We start from the raw sequence: 22548 nt of genomic DNA on the forward strand, positions 1-22548 counted from the left end.
TTTTTCTTTAACTGATTCAAGGGGTTGGGGGGGGGGGAGCATTAGGTACTTAGCAAATCTCCAAAAGCCTGTTATCTCCTTTTTGTCTGCTTCTCCAATGCTCTTGCCCCACCAGAAAAAGAAAACCAGTAACCAGTCTCTGAGCTGAGACAGCTTTGGGGCAGTGGTGTGTGAACCCTAACTCTAGAACTGGCAGTGCTGAAACACCTAGTGATAACTGCCAAACCCAAAGAAAGCTCAGCTTTTGTCTGTCTAATGGGATGGAAATTTCTGCACCTCTCTCACCTTCTTAAGAACATAAATGGTCCCTTTCTGTCTGATGCTCTGATTTTTCCCATCTCTGGAAGCTGGGTAATGGGTAAAGATTAGAGAAGGTGGAGGATTTGGAGTTCGCCTTATTTGGAGGGGGAGATGAGGAAAAAAAAAGAGTCATCTTTAACTTCTGGAGTCCAGCATGAAAGGACAGACAGAAGCCGAAGATGCTGGATTGTTCTGGAATTCAAAATCCTGCCCCCAGCATTGCCAGAGAAAAACAGATGGAGTAGGCAGTAGTTGTGGGACGAGGCCCCACAGCAGGGAAGCTAAGGGGGTCTCATCTGCTACCCACAGCCTCTTATCCTGCCATATTTCAAAGCGGTAGAAAAGGCTTAAGTGGGCCTGGAGTATGAAGGATACTCCATCTACTTAAGGAAGGAGAAGAGGGTCAGTGCAGGAAACTGAAAACATGGCATCTGACTCCCCAAGCCCACTTTTCAGTCCTGGATCAGGAAACAGGATATTCTCTGCTTCATCTTTGGTGAAAAGGAAGGATCACTCTAGGGGCCAGGGCTTCAGTCCAGCTGGCAGCTCTAGGCTTTACGTAGCGATGCCAGTAGTAATTAATAATAATAATAATAACAATAATAAATACCACTCTTCATAACCAAACTCAACCTCAAGGTGACTGAATATCTGGACTGCTGCCTCCCACCTGAACCCTCCTGATTAGCCTCAGCAGGATTCCTTCCACCCACCATCTTCTGACTGAGGTTCCAAAGGTCTGCTCCCCACCACCGGAGATGGGGAGTAACAATGCCCCTCAGCAAAACCACCCGGAGGGGGGTGGTGGGTTGGGAGGTTAGGCGTGATTTGGCTTTGCAGTCTTATTCAGTATGAGAAAATAATTAAAATGGGAGGTAATAAGGATCCCACTGAGGTTTTTTTTTCCGCCGAGGGCAGAGGGCTGGCTGCTCTGGGAGTTTGGCTCCAGCAGGAAGGGCTCCCGAGACCCCAGGCTTTGGCACTCCCTGGCCGGGCGGCGGCTGCAGGTCCCGCCGAGCCCGTCGGAGATCTGGGCGCCAAGCGGGGATCTCAGGGTGTTGGGACGCAAGCAGGACGCGGGGAGGGAGGCCGGCGCCGGTGTGGAATGTCTTTATCGGGATCCGAGAGCCACAAGCTTCTCCTTCGCTTCTTTAAGCGATCACGGAAAGACACCTTTCGATCTTTTGTTAGACATCTTGGCCCTTAATAGCTAAATTTATTTGGTTTAAAGCGGCCTTGGGAGAAGCAGGGAGGGAAAATCTTTCGTCGGTCATTGGGTGGCCTAGATAACAAGCTTTAAAAGAGAGAGGGAAGAAGAAAGTAAAAAGGTTAATGGATGAGGGGAGGGCTGGAAGGCGCCCAGCGTGGGGCTTTTACAGCGACCCTCCCCCGGCCGCCCCCTTATCGCGGCCCTAACTTACCCGCGGCGGACGAAGTACATTAAGTCACGTAAACAGCGCGCGGACAGGAATGCCACCGCGGTGACCTTTCGCGCGCCGCCGCAGCGAGCCCACCTCCGCGCCGAACTGGCGGCCGCCGGCGGCGCGCGGGGTCGGCCCGGGGCTGCGGGGCCGCGGGGCCGGGTCCCGATCGCGACAGCCCGGCGTGGGCGCTGCGTTCCGGAGCCCGATGACAGGCTGCGGGCAGTGGGGCGGAGAGCCAGGGCACGCGGTTGGGGCGACCTCTAGGCTGCGCATTTTCAGTGCTTCCGCCGTCACCACCTGACGTCTCTAAGGAGCATTTTGGGGTTTTCGAGAATTACAAAAACAAAACAACAGTTCCCCCAACCCCCACTCCGTCAGGACCCTGGGGGATGGCCTGTGTTGGACTGACAGCCGGTCCCGGCTAGTGGGCCTGGGCGCGGGTGGGGGCGGGGCGCGCCGAGGTGACCCCGTGCCCTTCGGCCAAAGTGTCCCCGGGACGGGAAGAAATATAAGCACAAGCGAGAAGGCCCCATAAATCTGGTTTAAAAAACCCCACAAACCTCTCAAGTTAAAACTATATTTTAAGTCAGAAACGGTATGTAATTGTATTCTTTTTCCTCCTGCAACGTCGCTGGAGCACCCAGGAGCTTGGTGAAAGGACAACAGGATGAGATTAGGTTTGGGGAAGAAAGGCGGATCATGACACGGGTCTTCGCCCGAGTCTCGCTGCTCCGCCGGAAGCGGCGTACAACTTGGTCCCCAAACACCCGTCCCCGTTTGGCCGCCAAGCCCCCGCCTCCTGCCCTATTGGCGGCTGGGTTCGGGCTGGATTCGAATCGCGAAGCGCGGTGTGGCGCGCGCGGCCCAAATAAATCAGCCTGGAGACAGGCCGCGCCCGGGAGCCAGCCCCCTTCAGAAGGTGAGAAGGGCCGCTTGGGGAGGCAGGCTCGCTCCGGAGGGGCCACTTCTTGGGTCTAAATAGTCCCGAGACAAACGATTTCGTTCCATATTAGCAAATCACCGAAGAAGAGAGGGGCGGAAGGAAAAGAGGAGGAAGAAAAGAAACGGGAGGAAACACGAAGAAAACTTCTAAGCTTTCCACCTGGAACACTATGGGGGCCTTCGCCAGCTCTTTGGGTGCACTTCTTCCTCTGCACCCCCTCTTCTCCTCGCTTTCCGGGACCAACTGAGGCGCTCAGGGAGATCAGAGCCCCGGGCCTGGGGCCGGTGAAGGGTGGCTTTGAAAATGTGCCTCTCCCTGGGGGTGTTGTCTCCGGGGCCAAAGCCGATGCGCTGGGAAAATTGCAAACTGGACGAGTCAGGCAACCTGGCTTTCCGTCTGAATAAACTCCACGGGTCAAACAGTTTTGTTTTATTTTGAAGTTAACTGACAAGAAAAAAATTTCACTATCCATTCTCTCCTCTGGTTGGAAAGCCAGTCTAAAAAAACAAACAAACAAAAAAACCAATTTGTGAGCCTGCAAAAGAGCAAGCAATTACCTGCCTGCCCCCATCTTTGTTTTAAACAAGGTTAAAAGGGACTGGGAATCTGGAAGAGTGAAGAAGTGCCTGGACCCTTCTCGAATCTTAGAACCCGCACATTGTGGAGTCGGTCGGCGTCCCGGCGCTCACCTCTGTCCCAGCGGCGCCGGGGCCCGCGCACCCTCTCCCGGGTGTCAGCTATTGTGCAGGGAAATTCACAAGGACAACCTCGTGTTTGGCAAATATAAAAAAACACACACGCAGCAGGAATCAGGTTCGTGCCGGGGCTCGGTCTTCTCTGGGCTCAGGCTTGGAGGCCGTTCACAGGCTGGACTCTTACTTAGCCAATTTATTTGCTAACTTGTCTTCCTTAGACAGCATCTCGCTAAGATATGAATTAGAAAAAGATAACTTCGCTTTCGAGAGCAAACCATAGAAACATTTAAGAACAATTGGACTCAAAGGAAATCAAATGCCCACAATCTTTCTGTAACGGCTTATAAGTGAACTTCTGCAAAACTCAGTCTACGTAAAAATTTGGTCAGAACTCACGTAGAAACCAAAAGAAAGGCATTGGAAGCCCTGGTCGGAGTTGAGTGGACGGCGGACGCCGGACTATCTCTTCTGGTAGATGCATTCAATCGAATTCAGGTTAAAATTTAAAGTCCCTGGATCCTGCTCCAGTCGCCAATCTCCGTTCCAGAGTTTTCTACCTTCAGTCTTTCCGAATTACGGCCACGCTGAAACTGGGAGCCGCCGCAGTGATTGGGGGAGGCGAAGAGGAATGTAATAAAAGTGACTAAATTGGATGAGAACGGTTTATGGACCTTCTCGGTAGCAATTTAAAATTCAGAAGTGTTTAACAGCTATTTACAACGAAGAATGAAAAAAAGAAAAGGAGAATCGTGGACTTCCTCGATTCTGCACCTTCCTCCCCCGCGCTGCCTGGCCCTGTCCCCTTGTCCCCCAGGATACACAGGCTCACAAGTCACAGTTACATAGAAAGGAAACATTTAGCCATGACTTCTCACAATCTCTCCAAACTCTTAAATTTTATTATGTCCCTACCTACCCGGGTTCAACTCTATGCAACTCTCCCTTCCCCAACTGGAAACACACACACACACACACACACACACACACACACACACACGCGCGCGCACGCGCGCGCGCGCGCACACACACACACACACACACACACACAGCCCAAAGGCTTTCAGGGAGACTGACCTTTAGAAAATCATTTACTTCGATTTACCTGGAAAAAAAGTGTAAAAATCCATTCCTACAAAACAACTCCTCCTGCCCTAGTTAAAATTTTCGACAGCCTTCTGGGGTCACAGCTGTCGGAAGAAATCCTTTTTGTGAGCGTAAGGGAGCGAGACATACATCACGGCTCCTGCCGAGGACGAACCTGCGGGCCGCGCGACTCCCTGCTGACAGATCGGCGCTGATAACCCCGCGACGTTCATTTCCAGTCCCTTTGCCGGCGAAGGACCGTATCAGTTTGTACACAGTTGTGATAACCATTTGGAGGGAGCGAAGAAGGGGTGTGTATGTGAGGGTGGGGGTGGGGAAGTGGTATTTAGCCCTGGAACCAGGGAAGGTGACCCCCCTCCTCTTTCCAACGACTTATATGTGACTTACCTGAAGTTCTCCAGGGAAAGCTCAGAGCAAACAGGACACCAGAACTCGGAGAGCGCGACTGGCCTAGTAGCCCTTGTCCCTTCTGCGCACCTCGTGGACTAACCTTTACGTACACCAGGGCCCCGAATTAAAAGTTCTCAGAGATTAGCTGGGGAGTGCCGACGTGTACCTCCCGAAACTTCCCAGGAATTTAGTACCGTTTGTAAAAAGCGGAGCAGAGATAGGGAGCTAGGCGCTCTAGTTCCTTCTTTCCTACATCACAGGAGACTAGACCCCCGACGGCCACCAGGACCTGAGCCCCAAGGTCTCGAGAAGAGGTCGGGAAACATACACAACTACGGGGCAAAAAGTTCATTTAATGTGGAGGCAGCAGTGGGGGAGACCAGCGGAGGAAGGCACTTTCCCCTCACTTTCTGAGGGCTCGCTGACCCCCGAGATGGCGCGTCTCTCCCGCTGCGGAGACAGCGTTGGACTATGCATAGTCAACCCTGCCAGCGCCTCCCCCCCTTGAGTATGTGTGTAACTGGGGGAGGAGGAATGGGTGTGGGTCGCCAGCCAGGTCAGGCGTTCTGCCACCTCTGCCCCTCCCCCGGCGTCCCCGGGATCGGCGCCCCCTGGGTGGACTTGCTCTTAGTCCTAGGACCGCGCTCGCAGCTCAGCCCACACCCGCAGGCTGCGCGGGACTCATTGTCTGCCCTAGCAGCGCGCTCCCCTCCCCCCGCCGCCCGCCTTCCCCTCCCCACCCTCTTTTCTCTCCTCCCCTCGTTCCCTCCTCCTCCTCCTCCTCTTCACCTCCAGCGCCCAGCTGCTCGCTGAGCGCAGTTCCGACCCACAGCCTGGCACCCTTCGGCGAGCGCTGTTTGTTTAGGGCTCGGTGAGTCCAATCAGGAGCGCAGGCTGCAGTTTTCCGGCAGAGCAGTAAGAGGCGCCTCCTCTCTCCTTTTTATTCACCAGCAGCACCGCGCAGACCCCGGACTCGCGCTCGCCGGCTGGCGCCTTCGGCCTCTCTCCACATTCGGGAGCACACTCCTCCACCGCTGTTCTCCATGCGCTGCGCCCACCCCAGGTTCGGCTGCTACCTCTCTTGCTCGAGCACCCCTCTTTCTTCCTCTGCACCCCCCACCCAACGCAGGCCCCTCGGCCTCGGCTCTCCGGCCCTCTGCGGGCCGCGATCGGCTCCAAGGGTGTCTATCTTATCCACTCCTGGCAGGCCGTGGCGGCTCCCAGGTTCCTGGATACCGCGGACTAACTTCTGGTGTCTTTTCCTCTCTCCGAAGCGCTTATCTGCGCGCACCCTTATCTCCGAGTTATCTTGGCGCAAAGGGGCGGGAGCCGGAGTCAGGCGCGCAGAGACTTCTTTCGTGCTATCTGGCCTGGGTCTGTGTGTGTATTAATTTTAGTATGGTTATCTCCGATGAGCCGAAACGATTTGGAAAAGCAGCCCCATAGAGGCCAGCTAGGCTGCGTTTGGCCTCCCTCCACCCCCTCCTAGTCTCCCTGTCATTCTTGCTGCTCTCCCTTTTGGGGTGGCTTCGTCTCCAGGGCGGTCTCAAGTCCCCCTTTCATCCCCCCCTTTTTTCCTCCGCGCTCCGCTCCACCCTGCTACGTCCATTCCGGAACCGTCTAGCCTTTCCGCGCCTGGGGATGACCGCGGGGTGGGCCGGGGTGGCCCAGCCGGCATGGCCCGGCCGGCGTGAGCGCACGCATCGGTGGCTGCGGGGGCGAGCGGTGTCTAAGGTGTGCGGCGCCACGGGGACGCGGGTTGGGCATGAGACTTCGCACTGCCTGTGCCCTGAAGGTCCGAGACTGCGGTCTCCGCCCAGGCGCCCCACCTCCCTGGGCTGGGTTGCATTTCTCTCTGGAGCTCGCGTTGCGTCTCGTCAGCGCAGTCCGGGAAGCTCTGGGAGAGCCAGTATGGGAGAACTCGGTGGTTTCGTTTTCTGGGACAGGTTGCTTTCCCTGCGCTAATGATTTTCAAGCGGGCAGCCTTCACACTGAGGCATTCCCTGCGAGGGAGCCCTCCGTACCGGGGCGTAATAAGGCAGCACCGACACGCACAGCTACTTTAACAAAAGTTCCTTTGTGTGCCATCGGCCGGGAGGGAGCCACTTCGGGGCGGAAGGAAAACCTTGGTCAGCCTCGCAGTCACCCCTGGGATCTGGCGCGCGTGTGGATGGAGGATGCTGCGAAGGAGGGTGGGAGGGGAGGGCGAGGGGACTCTGGAGGTGCGGGAGAAGGAGAGCGGGTATCCTGGTTCTGGGAGGACCTTGTGGCGGCTGAGCAGGCTCCATGCTCCTCTCTTTCCCCACCCCTAGAACCTGGGCCGAGACGGGATCTTTGAGGAATCTCATTATCTAGAGAGGGGAGTGGAAGTGAGAAGGGCAGCATGCGCTTTTGATAATTCCTTTTTATTTTTTCTCCCGACCCTGCCTCCCTCCCCACCCGGTCTCAGGAGCTAGAAGTCAGCTTGGAGCAGCGCGGGACCGTGGATGGCCTTGACTGACGGCGGCTGGTGTCTGCCAAAGCGCTTAGGGGCCGCGGCTGCGGACGCCGGCGACTCCGGAGGCTTTCCAGCGCGGGAGCCCTCTACGCCGCCTTCCCCCATCTCCTCCTCTTCCTCCTGCTGCTCACGGGGTGGGGAGCGTGGCCCCGGCGGCGCCAGCAACTGCAGGACGCCGCAGCTCGACACGGAGGCGGCGGCGGGACCCACAGCCCGCTCGCTGCTGCTCAACCCTTACGCCTCGCATCCCTTCGGGGCTCCTCACGGACCTTCGGCGCCCGGGATCTCTGCCCCCGGGGGCGCCCTGTCGAGCTGGGAGGACCTATTGCTCTTCACTGACCTCGACCAGGCCGCGACCGCCAGCAAGCTGCTGTGGTCCAGCCGCGGCGCCAAGCTGAGCCCTTTCGCACCCGAGCAGCCGGAGGAGATGTACCAGACCCTCGCAGCCCTCTCCAGCCAGGGGCCCGCCGCTTACGACGGAGCGCCCGGCGGCTTCGTGCACTCGGCGGCCGCGGCTGCAGCGGCCGCAGCGGCGGCTAGCTCCCCGGTTTACGTTCCCACCACGCGCGTGGGCTCCATGCTGCCAGGCCTACCGTACCTGCAGGGGGCGGGCAGCGGGCCCGCCAATCATGCGGGCGGCGCGGGCTCGCACCCCGGCTGGCCACAGGCCTCAGCGGATAGCCCCCCATATGGCAGCGGAGGCGGCACGGCGGGCGGCGGGGCGGCGGGGCCGGGCAGCGCAGGCTCGGCCGCGGCGCATGTCTCGGCGCGCTTCCCTTACTCGCCCAGCCCTCCCATGGCCAATGGCGCGGCTAGGGACCCCGGGGGCTACGCAGCTGCCGGCGGCGGGGGCGCGGGCGGCGTGAGCGGCGGCAGTGGCGGTGGCCTGGCGGCCATGGGCAGCCGCGAGCACCAATACAGCTCGCTATCGGCCGCGCGGCCGTTGAACGGGACGTACCATCACCATCACCATCACCACCCAAGTGCCTACTCGCCCTACGTGGGTGCGCCGCTGACGCCCGCATGGCCTGCGGGACCCTTCGAGACCCCGGTGCTGCACAGTCTACAGAGTCGCGCCGGAGCCCCGCTCCCTGTGCCTCGGGGCCCCAGCGCAGGTAAGGGTCGCGCAACCGCGCGGGGGTGGGGGCTCAAGGCGCCTAGGCCTGGCTGGACTGGGGGCGGGGGGGGGCGTTGCGGAACGCGGAGCAGCTGCTTGACTTGGGCATTCCTGTCTGAATGCCCAGAGTCTGACAGAGCTGATGTGCTGCTTCTGTTTTGCGAAGTGTCTTAGTGCCATTCCAGGAGAGAGTCTAGATGCTCAGATGTAGCTCAGTGTCTGGGAAGACGTCCAGGGACCTGATGAATAGCGACTGGGGTGGGCAGTTGGAAAAAATGAAAAAAAATGAGCCCAGGAGGGAAACGGACAGAGCCGAAGCCTGGTGGCAGACTCTAGTTTGCGTGGGCGAAATCGTGAGACTCCACTTGCGGGGTAATTTCGGGGAGTTTTCTGCATTTCATCCTCTCCTCAAATGCAATCTCACCCAATTCAACCCTCCAAAGGTTGGGAGTCGTGTGTGTGTGCGTTTTCCTCAAGGAGAGTGTTTTAAAAGAGCTCCAGAGTGGAAAAGGACCTAGTTGGCATTTAGCTCCCTGGCCCTCAGTGAGAGGGAAAGAAGAGAGGTCGGCTTTGTGACTGTCTGGAAGCGAAAGCTGGTGGAGGGGTCCTTTGGCTTGACATTAATTCCCCAAGTGTCTGGGTCTGTTGATCCCCCTCCCTTCCTGCGCCTGCCAGGCTGGAACCCGGGGTCCTGGGGCACCCACACTCATTCTTTCTCCAGAGTTCAAGCTAACAAGTTTTCAGTCTCCACTCTCACTCATGCTTTCCATTCCAGTGTCTGGGGGCAGTTTGGAGTGAACTGGGAAAACACAATTGTCAAAATACCTGGAAATGCCCCATCTTGAGAAGTGTTTGTCCTGCTCAAGCAGGGAGGGTGTGAACTGTTGTTGGCTGGCCTGATCAGGGCGCCTTGGCTCTTTTCCCCAGCAGTGGCATTCTGGGTCCTTCTTGATGCTTTCAGAGGTCTCTCTTATGGGTATTTAACCTGTTTGATATAACCTGACAGCCTCCTAAGACCGGGGGGAAAAAGTCTTTTTTTTTTTTTTTTTTTTTTCCTTTTTGAGGGGAGATGAGGGAGTCAAAGAGGAGGCAAAGACAAGGAGACACACATCAGCCTTACCCTCCCGGATGCTCTCACCTCTGGTCTGGGCTGTTTTGTGAGTGCCACCACAGCCGCCCTCCGTTTAGGGACTGCAAGTCTTTTAGGGTCAAGGGAGGCGTTGCCAACCTTGTGTTCCCTGGCAAGCTGGGAATGATAGTGGCCTGAAGGTGAAGGATCTGATTTGAACCACCCTCTCAGTAACATTGGGCTCAGAATTTCCTCTCCTCTCCCTTGTCCCCGGCTGGCCCTGGAGGCCATCCTGATGGCCTGTGGGTCCTGGTGTAGAGTCGGGGTAAGGAGGCAACCTGTTGAGGTGTGGAGCTCAGCACTGTCACCTTTCTTGCTACATAGGGACCCACGTCTGGCTCCTGAGGGGCAGAGAGACAGGGAGATGAATCTTCAAAGGACGAGGAGGGGGTGGTGGTTAGGGCGTGAGGCTTTTGTCAGTCAAGAATCCAGCCGGGAATCTGAAAGGTTGTGTGAGTTGGGTAGGGGGCAGCCCTGCCTGCTTTGCGACACACCTTCTCGTGACCTCCACCTCCCTTTGCTCTTTTCCAGCGTTTCACAGGACAGAGAAGAAGCAGAGAAGGAGACCTAGTCTATGGATGTTTAAAGTCTTTGGTTCTGTGAGGGAAATCCTTTGAGAGATTTAGTGCAGACAAGTGAAGAGTTTTTCATTTTAAACTTTGTCTATCCTTCACAATTTTTTTTTTTTCACTTTCTAGGTAGGACACTGCAGAGTTAGAAAAATTTCTGATAGACCCAGAGCATTTTTTTTTTTTTAAAGAAAAGGGGTTTGTGAGCACCCAGGTTTTGCATAAAGAGTCTTAAAAAAAAAAAAAGGCAGGAAGCTGCTGGGAATAAGCCCGCCTGGGGAGGGGGCGGTTGTGGTGAATGACCTTAACTTGGCTGGTCCTCATAGGCCTTCTTAGGCTGGAGAGACCTCAACCCCCAGTCCCTCTTCCCCCCTCCCCCCCCGCCCCCCCCCCCCAGCTTCCTAAACTCTGCTTCTCCACTTTGAATTTTTTTTTTTTTAAACAAACCGTTTTTTGGAGACACTCTTTAATTGATTGGAGCAAACAGCAGGACTAAAACCTGAGCCCTGTGCTTTCTCCACTGGCACAGTGCAGGGGGGTTGGGTGGTGGTGGGTGCTGGGAACCTGCTCCATTCACCTCTCCCATGGGCTGGTGGTTTTGGGTGGGTGAGTAGGTGGGGAGTCCTGGGGTGAGCTCTATCCTTGGGGTTGGGGGCGGGGAGCAGTGCCCTCCCAGGCTCTTGCTGAGCTGGGTTCCATTCTCCTCCTGGGATGACATTTTGCTGGCCATTCCCTTCTCCCCTGAGTCTCTCACTCCCCAGGGGCACCCCAAACAGCCAAGTTAGGAGAGAGGATGAATAGGGGGAAACTGGTGAGTGAGCATCCCGCACAGTCAGATGTTGTGATTTCCGAAAAGTAGCGTTTTTCTTATTTTAGTGATAGGATTGCAGCTACCAAAGGAGGAGTGGGGGAAAGTACGGAGGGAACTGAAGTTAGAGATTTTGCTTCATTAAAAAGAGGCAAGCTTCATAAATTTTATTTATCTGAAGTTTTGTCTCTGGGTTTTCAGCTGAGTAGAGAAATTTTTACCTGGGGCGTTCACCCTGTCTTCTCCTGGGGAGTCTTTATTGTTTCCAGCCCTGGAGAAGGAGGCCAGGCGTAGGGCCGGGTTCCCCAGGGAATGCCCCACTTCTCCCTGGAGAGGGGCTCTGATAGGTAACATTTTAAAGTCAACAACAAAGACAAATACCTTGTTTAACTTCAGTGTCCTTGAAGTCCTGAGCATTTTACTGATTGCCGTAGTCAATAGTGGCTTTTAGGGCGGAGAAGAATAAATCTTTGTGATGTGTTGTAAGTTGCAATATCCCCAGGACAACTTTGAACTGGAGTTCTGTGGGATGCTAGTTTCTTTCAACCTTATTTCTTGGGGAGAAAGCCTCATTTGGCAGTTCCCTCTGCAGGATAGTTACCTAAATATTAATGGAATCAAAGATTTTGGTATGCCGCAATCGCATTTAAGTATCTTTACAAAAGTTGATGGTGGACACAAGCTGTAAACCGCTTGGAAAAGCGAAAGAATAGAAGGTCTTGCTAGCACACCGTACTCTTCAAATAAACTCTAAAGTGTATGTTTATTTACTTCGAAATTGGATTCAGAATTGTTCCTTAAAGAAAGCCAAATTGTAGCAGTCAAACTTTCTATGATCTAAATAGATAAAATAACTCTAAACAGGAGGTAGTTTTAAAAGTCTATTTTAAAAGTACTTAATAAGTACCTATCTCATTGTCAATAATTATTTGTTCATATTTAACTGGAAGTAATAAATGTTACAACCACTCACTCTAAAGGCTTTTTTTTTTTTTTAATTAGCAAGTTTAGGTTAATTGTGAACTCTGGAACACTAACCAAATAGCAAAATGACAAAGCTTGCACAAATCAAAATTTTAGTGTAGGAAAATAGGAAGACCTTTTATTTAGCACTGGGACAGTCCTAGGAATTTTCTGAATTGATAAAGCATCAACCATTTATAAAGATTTTGTAGATTGGAGCAATTAGACTCATGCTGAAATCATATTTTAATGTTTGGTTCTTGTGGCATGAAAATCAAACCTAACATTTATCTCATTAATCTTGGTGTCCTTTCCCCTCTGAGGAGACCTGAGTCCGTTTCTAATTAACTGGCAAAAGTGCCCAAGAACAGTATTTTTAATTTCACTTGTTCTTTTTTATTAAGGAAAAGGAAGAGTGGTAGAGCAAATATTTTCCAAAAATTACTTGCCATAAAAGTAAAGAAGGCAGCCTCCTTTTCCTTTTTTGAGTTGGGGTAGGGGTCAGTGATCACTGTTAATATTGCAAATCTTGCTAGGGTTCGGCAAGTGGCATAATGTAATTAATGATGCATTTCAGTTTTGAAAAGCTTGGGATGAGCAGTAAAGGAGAGGTCAGGGGCCCCAAACCGACCTCCCCAAGGCTCATCTCAACTCTGAGGTCCTTGGAGACAGAAGGCAGATGATTTGAGCAGGGTTTCCAGCTCTGTCTCCGACTTTCCTGGGGTTTTCACTGGGTGATCCCAGGGGTGCAGATGTACTGGACAGATAACTGGTCAGCAGATCGATCGCGATGAATCGACAGCGGACTGTGGAGCAGAGATCGGCGGGAAGGGCGCGGGAGGGCGCGGGGACTCGGGGTGCTGGGGTGTCGGGGGAGCCTCTGGGAGGGGCGGGCGCGGCCTCACTGGCCTCTCCTCCCGCTCTCGCCGCAGACCTGCTGGAGGACCTGCCAGAGAGCCGCGAGTGCGTGAACTGCGGCTCCATTCAGACGCCGCTATGGCGGCGGGACGGCACCGGCCACTACTTGTGCAACGCCTGCGGCCTCTACAGCAAGATGAACGGCCTCAGCCGGCCCCTCATCAAGCCGCAGAAGCGCGTGGTGAGTGCGAGCGCCGCCCTCCCCTGCGGCCCGGCCCCGAGCGGCGCCCTTCCCGCGGGCCCGGGGTGTCCCCACCCGTCCCGCCCGGGCCCAGCGCGCCGCACCTGTCCCCGCGGGGGCGCCCGGGGAGGGCTGAGCGAGAGGCACCAAGCTGTGCGCTCGGTTCCCGCACGTCTCAGCGCCCACCCGCTGGCTCCGAGGGCAGATTCGTCCCGAAACCAGCTACCGGGGAACCGAGGCAGCCCTCTCCCCAGATTTGCACCTAGAGAACGACGTCCTTAAGTGGGGGGGGAAGGAAGGTGTCGTGTGCTATCATCTTTTTTTTTAAAGTACCCCCTCCATTTCATCTCTCTAGATGTAAGTGCAGTGAAGTAATTTTGGAAGTAGATACAAGAAATGAATAATGTTGATCACCTACTAGGAGAAAAACTGAGTATACCGCCCCAGGTCAGGTGAAGGAAACATTTTCCATTGTGGACTCTCTGGTTTGGATTTCATTCTTGAAAAAACCATACTCCTTTGTAACATTTCCCCCTCCAATGGAATATGACCACAGCGAACCTACACTCCCTTTCTCCCCGCAGGCTCGTCCTGGATCCCTTTGATTTTTTCCCTTCTACCTCTGGGTCCCTTCCACCTCTTCTTGGAGTTCAGACTAGTTTTAGCTCCAAATTCCATCCCTCTTTTGGATTGTCCTTGAGTCTGGTGAAAAATTTATTTACTCTAACCTTTGTTATTTTGAAATCTGGCTGTTCAGAGAACTACATAGAACTTGAGGGGGAAAAAATGCAGACTGCACGTTTTTCTCAAGCAGAGGATTTTCACCATCCCTACATATTTCACTATGTTTCGAATACAGTGAGAATTCTGATTTTCTTCAAGGATTAATCTCCTATTTTCATGTGTGTTTTTAAGAAGGAGAGGGTATTTACTGCTGTAGTGATTAGAGAATATAAATGAAATCCTTCACAAACCCCAAGGAAAGGCTAACATTTGTTTAGCGGAGCCCTCATACTCTAATACCTTTTAAAGTAAAATATTTTACAGTTAGATGCCAGACATCTTAAGTATCTAAGTAATTTATTTAATCGTTATACTCTAATTAGCAGGAACAAATGCTACACATGTTGTTTGTGTTAAATAGATTAGAGAGAAATTGCATCACAATGTAAGTCTGACACCTTAAAGAGAAGCAATTAGTTTTATGGTTGTTTTGTTTTTAATGCATTTAAAATAAAGTGGCCGAGGTTAATTTAATGAGTGTATGTGCCTTAAACTTGTTACAGCCTCCCACAGCTTAAACTTTTCTTCAAAGGGTGTCCTTAACTTCAGTGCCTGACTCCCTATGGTTTTCTTTTTTCTTATGTGCATCATATTAAAAAAGAAAAAGTACTGGCCGGAAAATATTCCCAGGATCTTCCTTGTTTCCATATATTAGCCAATGTAAGAACAATGAAATTATTATCTTTTTGGAAAGGCACATTGAGCAGAATACTAGCTGAGCTCAGAAAAGTAACATTTTCTTAAGATTGAGCAAAAAAAAAAAAAAAACTGGCAGAATAGTAGCCATTTAGGTTCGAGTGGCATTATAAATTTGATCTAGTAATATCCATTATTTAGGTAGTAGCATTAGTTTTGTGCACTTACCAGTAAAAATAACTTAGCAGACTTCCCCCCGCCCCCCAGTTTTTAACATCTCTGAATCTGTTAGTTTTCCTTCTGTGTGGCAGGTGTCTTGGCAATGACCAAGGTCAGCCAGTATGCTTTGTAAATGGGTTATAAATGATTGCAATTGAAGGGTGTGTCTATCAATTGGTTCTCCTTGTGGGCTTCTTATTTATGGTTTTGCTGGATATAGGTTAGTTCTCAGAAATAGAATGTTGAACCCAAGTTTGTTTAGCCAGCAGTACAGAACCAATCACTGTGAATTTGAACTTGTAATTCATTGCAAAATAAGAGATTTATGGTGTAACTTGAATTCCTTGTCAATGATGAATATAACTGAGATCACTTGTTACAAGAAACTTTTATAACCCACTCACCTTCATTTCACATGTTTATGGGGACAGACTTCACTTATGATCTGCAGTTGACAGTCATAAAGTTCTTTGTTATAATGGCAAATTCTGATAACAAGTTTGCCTCACGTTGGCTCCAAATTCCACTGGAAACTCATAAATGACCTGTTAGAAAATGAACCTTCCTGTCCCTGGTTTACTGATTTCACATTTATGAAAAGAAAGGAGTGCTTGCCTGGGAAATTATTTTCTTTTAACCGTAAAGGGAAAAAAAAAAAAAAAAAAAAGGAAAGAAAAGAAGCCCTGCTACGCAAGATTTTGTATGTTTTCATTGTTTTAACAAAGTAATTTCCCAAATAGCCCAGCATGTTCATTTCAACCAAAAGTCAAATTGGTTCTTTCTTAGCACCAACTTCTTAAAAAATGTAGTGCTAAGAGGCTTCCCAGTGTCTCTTTGGTTTTTCAACTTGTCCGTGGAGGGTATGCTGCAGTAATAGGACAGGATGTGAGTTGTAAAGGCAAAATTCAATTTTAGCTTTTAAATTTGCTAGCAAAGAACTTGGAAATCTGTCTTTTAATCTGAATATTCATACATGCTCAATCTATGCTGTTTGTAGTCCATTCCTTATAACTTCTTTTCTTAATCGTCATGGCTAATTTCCCCAATTCTGTATCTTTCAACTTGCTTTGGTCCCTGGATTTTCCCCATAGCTGCTGCTGCTGCTTTTTTTTTTTTTTTTTTTTTAAACTGAAGCCACTGCACAGTTTTTTAGTTGCCTATCTAGGTTATTTAAAAACAAATTTAGATTTTTGCCATTCTAAGTAGGAACTTATTCTAGCTTAAATTCCCCCTCTTTATAATCCACAAAATAATTTAGAGGAAATAAATGCCATTTAAGGATGTGATGGATATAAAGGGAACATAGAAATCAGAGTGACAGTGCCTTTTCTGATAATAGTATTTAACCCTTTGTATGAACCAAAGTTGAGTACTATACTGACAGGGTAAATAAAACAGCCCTATCACAGTATGTAAGACCATGCCAGCACAATGTCGTAAAATTTCCTTATCCTTTGTGAAATGGATAATAAAAATTCAGGCAGTAGGCGATCATGATAATAATTAGTGAGATGTATTAAAATATATTTCTTTACAAAACTTTTGTACATTTTCCAAAAGCCATTACTATTAATATCTATAGGCCCTTCTACAGTTTCTGGCTTATTCCTCTGCACATATCTGAGAAATAGACCCGATTATCTCAGTTTTCAGGTGAGGCAGAGACTCCCCAAAGCCACTTAACATGCTGGCCGGTGGTTTGTGACTGCGTTTCATCACTCTTGTTTCTCAGACCTCTGACAACAGTTGAGTACAATCATAGACCAACATGGTAACTGCTGTGATCTATACTAATAGGCTGGAGCAAATTGAATATATTGGATGGGGCACCCTATGGGCCAGGAAGGTCAACTTGATTACACTTCAAGGTTTTTTTTCTTTTTCCCCAAGGGACCCCTTGTTGATAATAACCAGGTATATGCTTGCTGATGGCAGGGTATATGTATGTAGCATATACATAAAAATCACTTCTCTCTGTACATTTACTGTGTTCTGCTTCCTAGCCTTCCTCCCGGCGGCTTGGATTGTCCTGTGCCAACTGTCACACCACGACCACCACTTTGTGGCGCAGAAACGCCGAGGGCGAACCTGTGTGCAATGCTTGTGGACTCTACATGAAGCTCCATGGGGTGCGACACCTACTTTGCTCATGTGTATACACGTTCAGTGTCTCGTTTATGCCTGGTCTCAGTCAAATCAGCAAAGGAAAGGGCGTGAAAATGAAAAATCTCATTTTCTATATGCATGTTGGTGAAGCTAGGGTCCTGTTCATTATAATAGAAACTGTTATCTTGCATACCAGTCAGAAACAAAAAAATGCTACCAATTAAACTGTCTTACACATCCATGGTAAGACATTCCAATTTTAGAAATACTAAAATGTGGGAAATGGGAATTTTAGACTTGACAATATGGTAGTAAGCCTTAAAAAAAATAACTGTATACTTAAAGAGAAAAAAAAAAGCATGGTACCAACTAGAAATGCACAATACCCATTTATATCTTAACTTTAAAAATTTATTCAAATTGTATTCATAATCAAATTCATTTACAGAAGAGTAATAATATGTTTGATAGCTCTGGTTATTAGAAAAATTCTACATTTTAAGTAAGCACAAGATATTATAAATATGTCAATTAAAAAAATAAGGGTCACTTTGCTATACAGCAGAAATTGGTGCAACATCGTAAATCAACTATACTTTAATAAAAACTAAAAGAAAAATAACCTTGGCCTATGTAGGAACAGAATACATGATCTCTTTGAAATAAAACTTGTATTCAGTGCCTTTACTCTGTAATTGGGAAGTTGTTTAAAACAATAAACATTAGGTTGAAGGAATAAATTCTCCCTAGCAAATCACTCCATTTTTTTCTGGAGGAATCTGCATTTGATGGGGAAAGTGTCGTCTTTGTGCAGTTAGAATCTATGAAGTATGTATAAAAATTGGATTGAAATTTGTGCCAAGTTCTTTTAAATGAGGGCTTTCAGTACTGATGTTGGGTCTTTAGTTAGTTTGGTTTTTCTTCAATATAATATTTATTAGACTTATGGCCTATGTGAAAAATTTTTTTAGGTGCCTCGACCGCTTGCTATGAAAAAAGAGGGAATTCAAACCAGGAAACGAAAACCTAAGAACATAAATAAGTCAAAAGCTTGCTCTGGTAAATATAACAAAATGCTATTTGACTGTAAAGTATATGCCAACCTTAGCAGTAGAGTATATGTATATTTATGAGCTTAATTTTGACTGTTGCAGGTAATAGCAATAATTCTGTCCCCATGACTCCAACTTCCACCTCTTCTAACTCAGACGATTGCAGCAAAAATACTTCCCCTACAACACAAACGCCAGCTTCTGGGGTAAGTGTTAAAACAGTATAGATGCTTTCTGTGTAGTGAGTTGCTCTCTGTTATATTATCTCAAATTTTATCTTATCTGGTAGTTTAATAATCTAAACCAACAGTTCAGTTTAGTTAGCTGATACCTAAGAATAGTTTTTAGAGGAAATTACATTTAAATGTCAACAAAATGACAAACTCAAGTACTTCATAAACCTCTTAATTAAGATCTATATCATTTTTTTTAATGGTTAAATTAGCCCACGTAAAAGCAAGACTTTTTGGCTTGAAGTGCTTTAAACTGTTTTATTTCCAGGTTTTTGTCTGCGTTGATATATATGTATATTTCTAACGTAGATCAGAAAAAGTACCAGCTCAGTGGTTTCATACATCCTGGTGCTCCTGACGTTTAAATTGCTCTTGCTTACCCTGTCAACTCCAGCCTTTTTTCTTTTCTCCTCTCCTCTCTTCCTTCCTTTTTTAAAAACAATCATCTCCCCAAAGCAAAGCTCATCACAATGTGGTCACGTGCTGCTGTTTCCACTGATCTTCATCTAATTGTCCTCTGCTGGGCTGGGCAGCCTTGGCTTCGGACGAGTGCACCTCAAGGGCGCTCAGGCTGATATTTCAGCCTTGCGAGCAGTTTGGTTTGTGAGTGATTCCTGCCCCCGAGGACAAAGATGCCAGGGTCTTTGTGAAGATCACAGACTTAGTTTCAGTAAAGCTGAGATTGAAACTGAGCTTTTCCCAAGTGAAGAGCACGTCCCCACCCTAGTATTTCCCAGGTTTACCTGGAATGCCCTTCAGATCCAGGGCAGGGCCTGGGCTGCAGCATTTCACGAAAGCCCTGGGTGATACTGAGACTAGCTGAGGATGAAATGCCAGCATTAACATCCCTACAGTTGTTTTCTGCATTTAATTTTGCTTTATTTGGGGGTACTTTGAAATACTGCAGACTCCTGGGCCCCACCCTGGATTTTCTGAGTCAGAGTCCCTGGGGGTGGGGCTTAGAAATTTGTGTTTTTGAACAGTCTCCGCCGCAGGTGAAATTGAAACTACTGCCCTCAGGGTGTCTTTGAACCGGGAACTGCGGAGCTGGTTTCTTTCGGTCGCATTTTTACTGGCTTAAACAAACAAAAATTAAACAATAATTTTTTTTTCTTAAAACGGTATTTAATACTTTTCTTTGTCCTCTGACTGAAACTCTTTGCGGGCCTTTTCATTAATGAACAGGTTTTCCAAGGGGAAAAAACCCTTCCGTTGTTTTTGTTTGTTGCAGACGCAGGTTCTTAAAGAAGGTTTCTAGTCTTTATATAGGTGAACCCTGGTGAGTGACTTTTTGACTGGAGGCTAAGATGTAATTTAGGGTCTAAGGTGGTAAATAAAAGTTACTTGTGAGGAAATGAAAAGATCAATACTGTTTGCAAATAGTGTTTATTATGCTCCAAGCCCTCAAGCAATTCTGTGGCTTCAATGAGGCAAAACAATGTCTGGTTTTCCAAATCGTTGAGGGGTCAGTGTCCGTGTCTATCAACTGAAAAGTGAAGGGTTGCCAGCCCAAGTCACTTTTGATGATGCTACAGTCTAAGCTTAGCAGGGCAAAAGCTACATTTGAATGACAAACGGCACAGAAATGGAGATATTTGCCCAATAATGGGCTTTGGGGCCATAGTGGGTGGCGTCTGTTTTTTGCTCCCGTGGTTTTGTGATGTAAAATTTCAGAATTGGCCATTTGCAAGTGCAAGTCCAATCAGTTTTGCCCCTCAGGGGAGGAACAGTGCAAAGGCCTAGACTGGGTCTGGCCCAGGCATGTCTGGAGGAAGAACCTGGGCAGTCCTGCAGCCGGCCCTAGGGCAGCTTTGGTATCTGGGCGTCTCTCATTAGAGACACAGCCTGCCAGGGCGGCTCGCTGGCCAGTGCTTTCGGAGGAGTGTTCAGTTCCTTACCGGAGGCCAAGAGGCAAAGCGATTGTAGTATTAAAAAGGAAAAGTACTGTCAAAAGTACTTTAGAGATTGGGGGAGTTGGAAAGCAGCTTCCCACAAGGTTTTCTGCTCCAGGCTCTCCATCTCTCCCAGAGCCTGGGAGGCCCCCTTGGGAACCAGCTGTGGGAGCTGCAGACAGAAGGGGCAGTTCTCTGAGCCCAGATGGCCTCAGAAATGCTTCCTAACAGCTTTTCCCAAAGGTGGTGGGGTTGCGTGGAGGATTGCCCACCATCCTGTCCTCCCCCCAGCCCCCGTACCCCCTTTCCTGGCATTGGCTGGCACCTGGGCTTGTGGGTTTTCTCCTCATGATGAGCCCATCACTTATGCCCCTCTTCCTCAGTGCCTACCTGACTATTGCCAGGAACCGTCTGCTGGCTGCCTTTGGAAACTGTCCTCCTCCAAGAGTAATTGTAGTCAGTGGTTTCCCAGGAGTGCCGCTGTATGTCTGCTGGTCCCTTGGCACTTTCCAGACCCTTCTCTGGGCCAGCTGATGCTTCCGGCGCTGTGGTCAGCTCCAAAGCTGAGGAGCTGGGACCAGCCTGCTGGAGGCGTTACCTGTGAGCAGCTGGCAGAAGCATTTGTGAAAGGCGGCTGTGTTGACAAAGATGTGTCATTATCCCATTTGGGTTCCAGTTTATGACTTGAGGGAGGCAGCTGGTGTTGTGACCCGAGTGCATGTAGGATTCTGTGAGGTGAGGGGGATGTGATATCTGCATGGCAAGGTTGAATCTGGTACCTTCCTGGGCTTGGCGGTTAAGCCTCCCACGACAATGGGTCCGTCTCTCTGATCTCCAGCGGCCCCTGTGACTGACAGGCTAGAAATGAGTAATGCAGGGTTGCCCTGGGACGGCCCTGGGACTGCCGAGCTACAAAACACAGGGTGATCTTAGGCTCACTCCCAGGGGAACAAGGAAACTGGGGCCATATGTTCTGCTTAGAGATATAACTGCTCCCCACTGCCTTCTTAATTACTGTGAGGAGCTAAAGCACGAAAGTTGAAGACCATATCAAATTTGCTGTTTTAATTCTTATGCTGTTTTAATTCTTAATTTCCCTCTGAGAAATCAGCTGGAGAAGGTCACCAGTAGGCATTCCTAGCAGGCTTCTTTTATTAAGTTCTGACGTCCCTGCCCTGTCTGTGGGTGCCAGGTCAGTGGTGGCACCAAATCGGCATCATGACCTGGTACCTGAGCAAGCCTGGCTGGAGCCGAGGGTTCTGTCTAAGAACAGGCAGACCCGTTGCTACTGCTGCACTGCCTGGCATTACAATAGCCCCTGTCTGCTCCTTTGGAACATTTTACAAATTATTGCAGTAAATGATTTCTTTGTTTTCATTTATATAATATTGGCTCTTTGCTAGACATTATTTTCATATTTCTTTTCCTTATTGTTTTCATTATTTTATTATCAGTTTCTTGTATAGAATTCTTTGTTTCTTAAGTAATATGTTGAACTTAATTTTTGATACAATTGATTAATTTTTGCCACTTTTGAACTTAAATTTTCCCCATCTTTCATTCTGTTTAAAGTTTTCTTGTAGATGTAGACTTACTGAAAAATGTGTATTTAGTTGATCTAAATGGACCTCAGATTTCCTTGATATTTGTATTCTCTCTGGACTGTCAGAATAATTTAAATCTTTTCTTGAATCCCATTTATTGACTGAGTTAAGTTTTACGGCGTTGTTGCTATTATTGGGAGGCGTATATGATAACTTTCTATTTTAGCAAGTTCCCAGTAAGATTTAAGATATATTTCTATCCCTCTTATGACCTGTAACTAAAAATTGGTTAAACTGGAGGGTACTTTACATATATAAAAATGTATATATACTCATATATGTATGTATTATATAGCATATAAACTTTATAACTCAATCCCTAAATTGTGTAGATAAAAGGTATTTCTCTTAATTTCCCTTGGGACAGGGAGGATTAATTTGGTGGTAAAATGAACACTAAGACAATGTCAGAGAATAAGAAATCACTTAACAGGAGTTCCTGTCGTGGCACAGCAGAAACAAATCTGACTAGGAACCATGAGGTTTTGGGTTTGATCCCTGGCCTCACTCAGTGGGATTAGGATCCGGTGTTGCTGGCTGCGAGCTGTGGTGTAGGCCGGCAGCTACAGCTCCTATTGGACCCTTACCCTGGGAATCTCCATATGCCATGAATGTTGCCCTAAAAGGACAAAAGACAAAAGACAAAAAAAAAAAAAAAGAAAAAAAAGAAAAGAAAAGAAATCCCTGAACATATCGGCCTGCCTCAAAGTAGTTCTATAGATAATCCTTCAACAAAATTAAAGCTACTTAAGTTCATATTAAAATTGCAAGTATAATGTTGACGTCATTAAACATGTAATGTTGAAATAAACAGAGACGAAGTATATCTGACTAGCCCTTGCCTTTTATGGTTAGTGTTCCATTTAAGAAGTATTGCAGTATTGGAGGCCCTGTTTACCGAGTAAAATAAGGTTCTGGATGGACATCAGATTGGTTGCTAGTGGTGGGGGCCTGTAGGTTTAGTCCATTCTCACTGTTGATCAGA

General features: G+C 48.8%; 2 protein-coding genes across 9 annotated transcripts in view; one reads left to right on the plus strand and one right to left on the minus strand.

Moving 5' to 3' along the window:
- Positions 1–762: 762 nt before the first annotated feature.
- On the minus strand, positions 763–4953 carry LOC100525229 (uncharacterized). Of its 4 annotated transcripts, XM_084964407.1 has the most exons (7): positions 4854–4953; positions 3759–3952; positions 3357–3591; positions 2827–3164; positions 2285–2371; positions 1722–2030; positions 763–1594 (listed from the first exon to the last, which is right to left on the minus strand). In XM_084964407.1, the coding sequence occupies exons 4-6, from the start codon at positions 3137–3139 to the stop codon at positions 1741–1743; spliced, it is 690 nt and encodes a 229-aa protein (XP_084820533.1). In that variant the 5' UTR covers positions 3140–3164; positions 3357–3591; positions 3759–3952; positions 4854–4953; the 3' UTR covers positions 763–1594; positions 1722–1740. The 4 variants fall into 4 exon arrangements, with proteins under 4 accessions (XP_084820533.1, XP_084820534.1, XP_020951835.1 ...); XM_084964408.1 differs by lacking the exon at positions 2285–2371; XM_021096176.2 differs by lacking the exons at positions 3357–3591; positions 3759–3952.
- Positions 4954–5825: 872 nt separating this feature from the next.
- Positions 5826–22548, plus strand: part of GATA6 (GATA binding protein 6) — a 31799-nt gene continuing 15076 nt past the window's right edge. For 2 of the 5 annotated variants that reach the window (XM_005656112.4, XM_021093576.2), the window contains exons 1-6: positions 5826–5919; positions 7306–8468; positions 12872–13038; positions 16680–16805; positions 17754–17841; positions 17937–18040. In XM_005656112.4, the coding sequence (XP_005656169.1) occupies positions 7343–8468; positions 12872–13038; positions 16680–16805; positions 17754–17841; positions 17937–18040 (1611 nt within the window). In that variant the 5' untranslated portion in view covers positions 5826–5919; positions 7306–7342. 5 annotated transcript variants of the gene reach the window in all.

The sequence above is a fragment of the Sus scrofa genome, chromosome 6 (genome assembly GCF_054392235.1).
Source record: "Sus scrofa isolate SSC_HxYL_T2T_F1_AM1 chromosome 6, Sscrofa_HxYL_maternal_Yorkshire_Landrace_v2.0, whole genome shotgun sequence".
Taxonomy (NCBI): domain Eukaryota; kingdom Metazoa; phylum Chordata; class Mammalia; order Artiodactyla; family Suidae; genus Sus; species Sus scrofa.